The sequence below is a fragment of the Myxine glutinosa genome, chromosome 6, assembly GCF_964187855.1.
Source record: "Myxine glutinosa chromosome 6, kmMyxGlut1.1, whole genome shotgun sequence".
Taxonomy (NCBI): domain Eukaryota; kingdom Metazoa; phylum Chordata; class Myxini; order Myxiniformes; family Myxinidae; genus Myxine; species Myxine glutinosa.
In genome coordinates this window covers 2,300,701-2,312,823 of record NC_136266.1, presented here as the reverse complement: position 1 = coordinate 2,312,823, position 12,123 = coordinate 2,300,701, and the positions used below count along the sequence as shown (strand labels likewise).

General features: G+C 42.9%; 1 protein-coding gene across 1 annotated transcript in view; it reads left to right on the top strand.

Annotated features, from left to right (window-relative positions):
* Positions 1–12,123, top strand: part of MRC2 (mannose receptor C-type 2) — a 323,383-nt gene that overhangs the window by 241,266 nt on the left and 69,994 nt on the right. The window contains exons 21-22 of the mRNA XM_078779556.1: positions 3,929–4,040; positions 7,763–7,935. Coding sequence (XP_078635682.1) covers positions 3,929–4,040; positions 7,763–7,935 — 285 coding nt within the window. The remainder of the gene's footprint in view (positions 1–3,928; positions 4,041–7,762; positions 7,936–12,123) is intronic.

The window sequence follows — 12,123 nt, the reverse complement described above, 5'->3', positions numbered from 1 at the left end:
CTGACTCTCTTGTAAATCCTCTCTATCTCTTTGCTGATGACTCCACTCTCTGCCGTTCCATTCCTCATCCCTCAGATCGGCAGTCTGCAGCCTCCTCACTCTCTGCAGACCTGGACAAAATCACAGACTGGGCAAACAAGTGGAACATGTCTTTCAAACCTGACAAATCTCACACTCTTACGATGTCTCTCCGAAAAGACCGACTGGACATCCCTCCCATCTACTTTCTGAATAATCCTCTCCAAGAAGTTCTGTCACTCAAGCTTTTGGGTCTCACTATCTGCCATGATCTTTCCTGGGAAGACCACATTTCCAAGCTGGCCTCCAAAGCCAGTCGCCGACTGGGCATCCTCCGTCGTGCGAAGTCCTTCCTTGGCACACCTGAGCTCCTCACCACATACAAGGCTTTCATCCGCAGCTCAATGGAGTACTGCTCTCCCCTCTGGGCTGGTGCTCCTGCCTCACACCTAGCTCGTCTTCATGCTGTTGAAACCAAAGCATTCAGAATCATTGGAATCTCCCGCGATGAAGCTACCTCCGAGGGCCTTTCACTTACTCACCGCAGGCAGGTTGGTTGTCTTTCCGTCTTCTACCGACTCCTCTCCGGCCTTGCTCCCCCAGCTCTCTCTGGGCTCTGTCCCCCAAATATTCCTACAGGTCGCACAAGATCTGCCTGCAACCCTCTTATGGTTAAACTGCCAAAATCAAGACTCTCTGCTCACCTTCACTCCTTCATTCCTCTTTTCTCCTGCCTCTGGAACAAACTCCCTCACTCTCTTCAATCCCACTCCTACCTCCAGGTCTTTAAAACGGCTGTTCACCACCATCTCTTATCTTCCCCAATCCAAAACCTTGATCTTTTCTACCCCCGCTAATTTCACCCCAAATCCACTTTTTGAGGTGCCGACTTCTTTCCTGGAAGTCCTTGGTGTCCTTGCGTTTTATACCTATCCTGCCCCCCCACCACCCCAGGCCCTCTCCCTCCCACACATCTCCCTATGTCCCTGCTCTCAAATGTTGTGTTTGTGTGCTTCCTCCCCTTCTCTCCCCATCTTGTCGACCGCTCCCCTTTTTATATACTTTGTTTGCTTGTTTGTTTGATTTATTTGTTTGATAAATGTTAGCTCTTTCACGAGCCTCGACTCTGTATTCAAAAAAAAAAGGAAAAAAAAGTGCTTGTTAAAGTGGACATCTCTCTGGCCATTCTCAGAGAGCCTCCTCAGCATCGACGAGTCTGGCATTTCACTCATGCTGACTGGTACGGTCTTCAAGCAGCCATCAATAATCTGGACTGGTCTCCCATCTCTACCACCTATGACATCAACTCATCCTGGGAATTCTTCCAAAGTAAACTCTCTCTCTCATGCACAGATTTATCCCATCTCATCTTACGTTGTCTTACCCTTCCTCCCATCCATGGTACACTGAATATTGTGGTGATGCAGTTGCCCAGAAACAACTTGCCTTTGCCTCTTGGAAGACAAATCCAACTGAAGGCAATCTCAGTTCCTTCCACAAAGCCCGGAACATGTATGTTTCTACCCTCAGGAGAGCCAGGAAGCACTATCTCTCTACTCTCAAGAATGAACTCTCACACCTGTCTCTTTCCTCCAAATCCTGGTGGTGTCTTGTCAAATCTGTTTCTGGTGTTTGTTCCCCTTCCATCCCCTCCCTTACCTCAAACGGCTACACAGCTGACTACGCACGTGAAAAGGCCAAATGCCTCAACTCTGTGTTTGCTTCAAAATCTTGTGTCCCAAACCCGTCTCTCTCTGTACCCACCTGACCCAGTCGTACCCAGCTGCTCCTGGACTCTGTGTCCTTCTCTCCTGACAAGGTGAAGTTTCTGTCAAACCTCGACTCTGAGTCTGCAACTGGACCAGACTGCATCAGCCCACGTTTCCTAAAATCCTGCTCTGCCGCTCTATCTCACCCTCTCTCTCTGTTCTCTTCACCCTCTCTTTGCTCAAGGTCACCTGCCATCAGCTTGGAAATCAGCCAACTTTACCGCTTTACACAAAAAGGTGCAAAAACAGATCCTTGCAACGACAGACCAATCAACCTGCTCCCAATAATCAGGAAGGTCGTGGAATGCATAAACCCTTCTGATATTAAATCCTTCCTCTTTCCAATTGCTTGATCTCGGATCATCATTTTGGATTCAGACCCGGCCAATCTACTCTGGACATGCTGCTTCTGCTGTCTCAACAATGGATGGAGGTCCTCAATGCCAAACAGGAAATCAGAGCTGTCTCCTTTGACATATCACGTGCCTTCGATACGGTCTGGCACCCAGCTCTGCTCACCAAACTCTCCTCTTACGGTATCCATGGAAACGTCGATGCATGGCTTGCGGACTTCCTTTCCGGTCGCAGTTAATGCGTGGCATTCTCTCTTCTCCTCTTCCTGTCCAGGCTGGAGTTCCCCAAGGCAGTGTTCTGGGCAATTTGCTTTTTCTGGTCTTTATCAATAATATCTCCGACTCTCTGGAAAATCCTCTCTATCTCTTTGCTGATGACTCCATTGTGGAGGAATATATATTATTTAATATATCTCTGTGTAGGTGTTTCTGATTCCTTTATCCAAATGTCTGTTTTGTATAACTCTGTATAAGATGGAATTTGGAGGAGGAAAGAGCTTGTGTACAGAGGTCAGAAAGTGACCTACAAAAGATAGATAAAGGTGTTTTGTATCTTCAACAGATAATAACTGTCTGGAATGGCCCTTAGTAGTTCGGTTTGACACAGACCAGACCAGACCCGTCTGGGCCGCTGTCTCGGCCCAGCTCAGTGCGGACTTCTGACATTCCTTGCCCGAATAAGGAAATTCAGTTCGAACACCAGGAGAACTGAATTTCTAGATAAAAGGAGCTTATTCGAGGAGAACAAGAGACACGGTGTTGCGCTGGGCTGATCAGGAGCGAGGGAGAAGATCTGCTCAGAAGATTGGGGCCATGCTGCCGGCTGAACGAGGCTTCGTTGAGTTTAGTCAGTTCATTAGTTATTTCATAAAGTGAATGTATTCGTTATTTCCCTTCCCCTAAAGTTTAATAAAATCGAACAAAAGAGAACAAAGAGTGGATTCATTCCTTTAAGATAGGTAAGAGGAATAATTCCATACCACTCTCTGCCGCTCCATTCCTCTTCCCTCAGATCGGCAGTCTGCAGCCTCCTCACTCTTTGAAGACCTGGACAAAATCACAGACTGGTCAAACAAGTGGAACATGTCTTTCAATCCTGGCAAATCTCACACTCTCACTATGTCTCTCCGAAAAGACCGACTGGACAACCCTCCCATATACTTCCTCAACAATCCTTTCAAAGAAGTTCTGTCGCTCAAGCTTTTGGGTCTCAATATCTGCCATGATCTTTCTGGGGAAAACCACATTTCCAAGCTGGCTTCCAAAGCCAGTCACTGTCTGGGCATCCTCTGCCATGCGAAGTCCTTTCTGGGTATTTCTGAGCTCCTCATCACATACAAAGCTTTCATCCACAGGTCAATGGAATACTGCTCTACCCTCTGGGCTGGTGCTCCTGCCTCACACCTAGCTCGGCTTCACGCTGTAGAAACCAAAGCTTTGAGAAACATTGGAATCTCCCATGATGAAGCTGATTCTGAGGGCCTTTCTCTCTCTCACTGCATGCAGGTAGGTGGTCTTTCTGTCTTATACCGACTCCTCTCAGGCATCGTTCCCCCTGCCCTGTCTGTCCCTCTCTCTCCCCATCTTGTCTCCCGCTCCCTTTATTATATGGTCTACGTGTTAGCTCATATACGAGCCTCCCTTTAGTATCCAAAAATATATATTGGTCAAAGGGAACATTTGATCTAAATACAGACGGATTTTTTGGCTGGAACCATTGACAGTACCGTGCAATTCCAAACTGATGACAAAGTTGTTTGGTAATGTTCAGTGATGTGTGCAATGCAGTGTCTGGGCTTCTTTGATGACCCGAAACAAGCCATGACCTGGGTGGATGCCATGAACTACTGCCAGAACATGGATGCTGTCCTTGCCACCATAGACAACCACCTTCAACAAGGTATTTCCCTTTTCTTTTACTCATACAAAGGTCATTCCTTTTCACCATCATGCACCCAGCTTTGTCAAAATGCTGTCAATGGTCAAATGTTGCACCCAGGAGACCCCACAAGAACAATGCACGTGTCAAAATGGAATGTCATTTTACATCACACAACAACAACAACAACAACAACAGGCATTTTAAGGCCATTTTCCCTGCAAGAGCGGGGGTTAGCCTTGCGGTCCCCATGACAATCTTCTCCATTTTGCTCATTTTACATCACACAACAACAACAACAACAACAGGCATTTTAAGGCCATTTTCCCTGCGAGAGCGGGGGTTAGCCTTGCGGTCCCCATGACAATCTTCTCCATTTTGCTCATTTTACATCACACAACAACAACAACAACAACAGGCATTTTAAGGCCATTTTCCCTGCGAGAGCGGGGGTTAGCCTTGCGGTCCCCATGACAATCTTCTCCATTTTGCTCATTTTACATCACACGAAGGTCAATAAAACATTTATGTAATACGAGTGACTTTGGAAATGATGCAATCACCCGACAATGCATTATTATGAATGCGCAGGGTGCTCATGGTAAAACCTCCACTGTACAAATGGAGTTCAGGGCAAAAACTCCACTGTAAAAAAGGGAGTTCAGGGCAAAAACTCCACCATAAAATGGAGTTCAGGGCAAAAACTCCACTGTACAAAGGGAGTTCAGCGCAAAACCTCCACCGTACAAAGGGAGTTCAGGGCAAAAACTCCACTGTACAAAGCGAGTTCAGTGCAAAAACTCCACCATACAAATGGAGTTCAGGGCAAAAACTCCACCATACAAATTGAGTTCAGGGCAAAAACTCCACAGTACAAAGGGAGTTCAGGGCAAAAACTCCACTGTACAAAGGGAGTTCAGGGCAAAAACTCCACCATACAAATGGAGTTCAGGGCAAAAACTCCACCATACAAATGGAGTTCAGGGCAAAAACTCTACTGTACAAAACGAGTTCAGTGCAAAAACTCCACCGTACAAAGTGTGTTCAGGGAAAAAACTCCACCATACAAATGAAGTTCAGGGCAAAAACTCCACTGTACAAAGGGAGTTCAGGGTAAAACCTCCACCATACAAAGGGAGTTCAGGGCAAAAACTCCATCATACAAATGGAGTTCAGGGCAAAACTCCACCATACAAAGGGAGTCCAGGGCAAAAACTCCACCATACAAAGGGAGTTCAGGGCAAAAACTCCACCATACAAAGGGAGTTCAGGGCAAAAACTCCACCATACAAAGGGAGTTCAGGGCAAAAACTCCACTGTACAAAGGGAGTTCAGGGCAAAAACTCCACCATACAAATGGAGTTCAGGGCAAAAACTCCACTGTAAAAAGAGAGTTCAGCGCAAAACCTCCACTGTACAAAGCGAGTTCAGCGCAAAAACTCCACCGTACAAAGGGAGTACAGGACAAAAACTCCACCATACAAATGGAGTTCAGGGCAAAAACTCCACCATACAAAGGGAGTTCAGGGCAAAAACTCCACCGTACAAAGGGAGTTCAGGGCAAAAACTCCACCGTACAAAGGGAGTACAGGACAAAAACTCCACCATACAAATGGAGTTCAGGGCAAAAACTCCACCATACAAAGGGAGTTCAGGGCAAAAACTCCACCGTACAAAGGGAGTTCAGGGCAAAAACTCCACCGTACAAAGGGAGTTTAGGGCAAAAACTCCACTGTACAAAGGGAGTTCAGGGCAAAAACTCCACCATACAAATGGAGTTCAGGGCAAAAACTCCACTGTAAAAAGAGAGTTCAGCGCAAAACCTCCACTGTACAAAGCGAGTTCAGCGCAAAACCTCCACCGTACAAAGGGAGTTCAGGACAAAAACTCCACCATACAAATGGAGTTCAGGGCAAAAACTCCACCATACAAAGGGAGTTCAGGGCAAAAACTCCACCGTACAAAGGGAGTTCAGGGCAAAAACTCCACTGTACAAAGGGAGTTCAGGGCAAAAACTCCACCATACAAATGGAGTTCAGGGCAAAAACTCCACCGTACAAAGGGAGTTCAGGGCAAAAACTCCACTGTACAAAGGGAGTTCAGGGCAAAAACTCCACCATACAAATGGAGTTCAGGGCAAAAACTCCACTGTAAAAAGAGAGTTCAGCGCAAAACCTCCACTGTACAAAGCGAGTTCAGCGCAAAAACTCCACCGTACAAAGGGAGTTCAGGACAAAAACTCCACCATACAAATGGAGTTCAGGGCAAAAACTCCACCATACAAAGGGAGTTCAGGGCAAAAACTCCACCGTACAAAGGGAGTTCAGGGCAAAAACTCCACTGTACAAAGGGAGTTCAGGGCAAAAACTCCACCATACAAATGGAGTTCAGGGCAAAAACTCCACTGTACAAAGGGAGTTCAGCGCAAAACAAAAGTGAAAGTGACTCTGCTCCTGTCTCACACCTGGCTCGGCTTCACGCTGTTGAATCCAAAGCTTTCAGAATCATTGGAATCTCCCGCGATGAAGCTATCTCTGAGGGCCTTTCACTCACTCACCGCAGGCAGGTAGGTGGTCTTTCTGTCTTCTACCGACTCCTCTCCGGCCTTGCTCCCCCAGCTCTCTCTGTGCTCTGTCCCCCAAATATTCCTACAGGTCGCACAAGATCTGCCAGCCACCCTCTGATGGTTAAACTGCCGAAATCTCGGCTCTCTGCTCACCTTCACTCTTTCATTCCTCTTTTCTCCCGCCTCTGGAACAAACTCCCACACTCACTTCAATCACACTCCTCCCTCCAGGTCTTCAAAACAGCTGTTCACCACCATCTCTTATCTTCCCCCATCCAAAACCTTGATCTTTTCTACCCCCACTAATTCACCCCAGATCCACCTTGTTTGAAATTCCAACTTCTTTCCTGGAAGTCTTGGCAGTGTCCATATGTTTTATACCTCTCCCACCCCCCCCCCCTTCCCATGCCTCCCCCCCAAAGCCCTCTCCCTCCCACAGTTCTCTCGATGTCTCCATGTCTGTCGGTCCCTGCTCTCAAATGTTGTGTTTGTGTCCTTCCCCCTCTCTCCCCATCTTGTCTACCGCTCCCGATGTTATTTGTTTTGTGTGTCTGTTTGTCTTTCTGTGTGATTAATGTTCGCTCTTTCACGAACCTCGATCTTGTATACAAAAAAAAAAAAAAAAAAATAACCTCCACCATACAAAGGGAGTTCAGCGCAAAAAGTCCAAAAAACGCCAGATCTTTTAACCGGTGGACACAGTCGTGTTCAAAGATTGCCTATTAAAACCCCACTCAAATCCCTCCTAAAGCATTAGTCAAAGCCTTTAAAACCTACCCTTATGAAGGGGGACAGACATCATACGAACACACAAATACACAAACACACAAACACCCAAATACACAAACACACATTGTGTTTTATGTGGTAGATACATAATAGGGGTATGTTTCTGAACGTTTCCTTGGTTGTCGTGTCATTTTGAAAGTGACTCTGCAGTGGCCATTTTTGCTAACATAATGAAGCACCCCTCTTAATCTCTTGCACTGCTTACTGATCCGTCAGGCGAGCGGGTTGCAAAGCGGTTGATATGGAACGACTGGCTTGGAAAGTGATAGCAAGTAATAGTAAGCCGCTTGTTAACGGAACATACCATAGGCTTGCTGTACAGTGGCATTTAAAGATGTAGTGCATACTCATATCATCCTAATCGATCTTGGTTTGATACCTGGTGCAGCTTTCCTGATGGTGAACATGGACTTGATATCCAAGGGATACTGGATCGGTCTGTACAGGGCAGCCAATGGTCACGTGTACAGGTGGCTGCAGGATGTAAATGTGACGTACACCAACTGGGCTCCAGGACAGCCTTCTGCTCCCTGGGAGAAACCTACCAGCACGCAAATGTTTGTAAGTTTTCCATCAATGGGCACACTTAGCTAACGCCAGTGATTTTCCATTATTGTGGAAAACTGACGGAATTCATGGAATCGCAGGACTGAAACAGAAAGCTGAATCTGACATGGATAAAGACAGAATGTAGTAAATTTCAGCACAACAAATCAAGATGAGGTCGAATTATAAATAAAACAAGTACAGATACATTCAAAGTACACCGCCCCCATGCCAAATAATTAAATATCCTACAGCGCGGCATTGCCGGGGCGCCTCAGGCGCCCGGCAATACCGCAGTGCAGCTCAAAGAGGCTGCATTGGGAGGGAGAGGTGTACGCTAATTGATTGATTAATTGTATAATTAAAATCAATAAAAGATTATCACAAAATATTTTCTTAATCAATTGGCTAATACCATAACAAAACCACTCGTGCTTCATCCGAAGATGTATCTTTTAGAAATTTAATCAAATAAGTCATTAATAAAAAATTAAATAATTAATTGATTAATCAATAAGTAATTCATCGATTAATCAATAAATAATGAATCGATTAAATGATTAATCAATTAATCAAAAATATCCTTGATAGCCACATCACCTGGTCACTGTCATGTCCAAATATTAGCTTCCCAGCTCAAAAGGTGCCTGAGATATTGGCCAAATGAGAAAGAAAATAAATAAATGATTAATAACGAAAATAAATAAATAATAATCATTAAAAAATTAAATTATCAATCATTTTGGTCACAGAACACATAAACCACCACCATTTCATCAGAATCTGTAACTGGGGGTAAAAAATTTTTTTTTTAGTAATTAATCGAATAATTAAATAATTAATCGATACATTGATTAATTGATTAATCAAAAAATCAAAAATATCCTTGATAGCCACATCACCTGGTCATTCATGTCCAAATATTAGCTTCTGAGCTCAAAAGGTGCCTGAGATATTGGCCAAATGAGAAAGAAGATAAATAAATGATTAATAATGAAAATAAATAAATAATAATCATAAAAGAATTAAATTATTAATCAATTCGGTCATTATTAATCATAAACCACCACCATTTCATCAGAATCTGTAACTTTAAAAAAAAAAAATTTTTTGTCATTAATCAAATAATTAAATAATTAATCGATTAATTGATTCATTGATTAATTAATAAATCAAAAATAGCCTTTGCAGCCAAATCACCTGGTCATTGGCATGTCCAAATATCAGCTTCCTAACTCAAAAGGTGCCTGAGTTAATGGTCAGAAGAGAAAGGAAATTTGATTAATTAAATAAGTACTTAATTAATCGCTAATAATTAAATAACTCATCAATTAATTGATTAATCAAAAAACAAAAAATACGGTTTTTGACAAAGAACTTGCTCACTATTGTGCCGAAATTTCAGCTTCCTAGCTCAAAGGATGGCTGAGATATCGCCTGGACAAACAAACAAACAAACAAGAAAGAAAGAAAGCAAGAAAACAAACAACCAGAGTGAAAACTGAGTACTCCCTTTCAGCGTGCGTCACTGCCGAGCCCCCTTCGGTGCCCGGCAATGACGATTTGCAATGCCTGGAGATGGCATAAGAAAGGAGCGGTGTACATTATTCACTGTTTCTTTATGTGTGATTGTGTATAGACCTAATTACCTCCGCCAATGAAGACGGACCGAGGTTATGTTTTCACATCTGGCTGTTTGTCCGTGAGCATGATATCTCAAAAAGTTGTGGACATATTCGGACCAAACATGGTGGACAGGCTGTGTGTGTGTGACGAAGACGAATTTATTCAATGTTGGTGAAGATCTGGACCCGATAATTTTTAAAGTGATTCTTCACCATTGGGGGACGTAGTCAAAAACAACATATAGCATGATATTTTAAAAAAGATTGTAGACAGATTCAGACGAAAATTGGTGGAGAGGTTGGGTGTGTGACCAGGACGAATTTATTCGATTTTGGTGAAGATCCGGACCCGATAATTATTTTAAGTGATTCTTCACCATTGAGAGATAGATGTGGTCAAAAACAACATATAGCATGATTTTGTTAAAAAGTTATGAACAGTTTCAGACAAAACTTTGTGGACAAGTTGGGTGTGTGACGAGGATGAATTTATTCGATTTTGGTTTAGGTCCGGCTCCAGATCAGGCCTATCAGTGGGATACAAATGGAAACAGTTCAGCCTGGCGGAGAAATGCGAGTGCCGTCCTAGTTCTCATTCTGATTATGGGAAGTCATAACAATAGATGCACCGCAATTCGATGCACAAGGAATACCATTTATAACGTGTACGCACAGCCACCCATGGATGCTTTGGAGGAGCGTCGCTGTGAATCTCCATCTCGATTGCTGGCACTATATACCCAATAAAATTCCCTATAACAATCCCTGAAGATCCCAATGAAAGTGAAATTCCATTTGAAAGTCACCCCACTTTGTTGAAAATTCGCTTAAAATATTCCCTGAAAATACAATCTCCAACAAAAACACAATGTTTGGCATAACATGTGCATGCATGCACCTTTGGAGGAACTAAATTATAATTGTCAAAATACTGGTGAAACTTCCAAAATTAAAAAAAAAAACATCAAAAGGAGCACCTGAAACACAAAATGAAAACTTTTATGAAGCCCTGCAGGAGAAAAATCTGATATTGGAAAGAGAAAATGTGTTATTAGAAAGAGAAAATCTGTGTGTTCATAGAAAATCTGTTATTAGAAAGAGAAAATCTGTGTGTTCATAGAAAATCTGTTATTAGAAAGAGAAAATCTGTGTGTTCATAGAAAATCCGTTATTAGAAAGAGAAAATGTGTTATTAGAAAGAGAAAATGTGTGTGTTCATAGAAAATGTGTTATTAGAAAGAGAAAATGTGTGTGTTCATAGAAAATCTGTTATTAGAAAGAGAAAATCTGTGTGTTCATAGAAAATCCGTTATTAGAAAGAGAAAATGTGTGTGTTCATAGAAAATCTGTTATTAGAAAGAGACAATCCGTTATTAGAAAGAGAAAATCTGTTATTAGAAAGAGAAAATCCGTTATTAGAAAGAGAAAATCTGTGTGTTCATAGAAAATGTGTTATTAGAAAGAGAAAATGTGTGTGTTCATAGAAAATCTGTTATTAGAAAGATAAAATGTGTGTGTTCATAGAAAATGTGTTATTAGAAAGAGACAATCCGTTATTAGAAAGAGAAAATCTGTGTGTTCATAGAAAATGTGTTATTAGAAAGAGAAAATGTGTGTGTTCATAGAAAATCTGTTATTAGAAAGAGACAATCCGTTATTAGAAAGAGAAAATCTGTGTGTTCATAGAAAATCCGTTATTAGAAAGAGAAAATCTGTTATTAGAAAGAGAAAATCCGTTATTAGAAAGAGAAAATCTGTGTGTTCATAGAAAATGTGTTATTAGAAAGATAAAATGTGTGTGTTCATAGAAAATGTGTTATTAGAAAGAGACAATCTGTTATTAGAAAGAGAAAATGTTTGTGTTCATAGAAAATCTGTTATTAGAAAGAGAAAATGTGTGTTTTTTTTTTTTTTTTTTTTTTTTTTTTTGTATACAAGATCGAGGCTCGTGAAAGAGCGAACATTAATCACACAGAAAGACAAACAGACACATAAAACAAATAACATCGGGAGCGGTAGACAAGATGGGGAGAGAGGGGGAAGGACACAAACACAACATTTGAGAGCAGGGACCGAGAGACATGGAGACATCGAGAGATCTGTGGGAGGGAGAGGGCTTTGGGTGGGAGGCATGTGAAGGGGGGGAGGCATGTGAAGGGGGGGGGGGGGGGTGGGAGAGGTATAAACATATGTACACTGCCAGGATTTCCAGGAAATAAGTTGGAATTTCAAACAAGGTGGATCTGGGGTGAATTAGTGGGGGTAGAAAAGATCAAGGTTATGGATGGGGGAAGATAAGAGATGGTGGTGAACAGCTGTTTTAAAGACCTGTAGGGAGGAGAGGGATTGAAGGGAGTGTGGGAGTTTGTTCCACAGGCGGGAGAAAAGAGGAATGAAAGAGTGAAGGTGAGCAGAGAGCCGAGATTTCGGCAGTTTAACCATCAGAGGGTTGCTGGCAGATCTTGTGCGACCTGTAGGAATATTTGGGGGACAGAGCACAGAGAGAGCTGGGGGAGCAAGGCCGGAGAGGAGTCGGTATAAGACAGAAAGACCACCTACCTGCCTGCGGTGAGTGAGT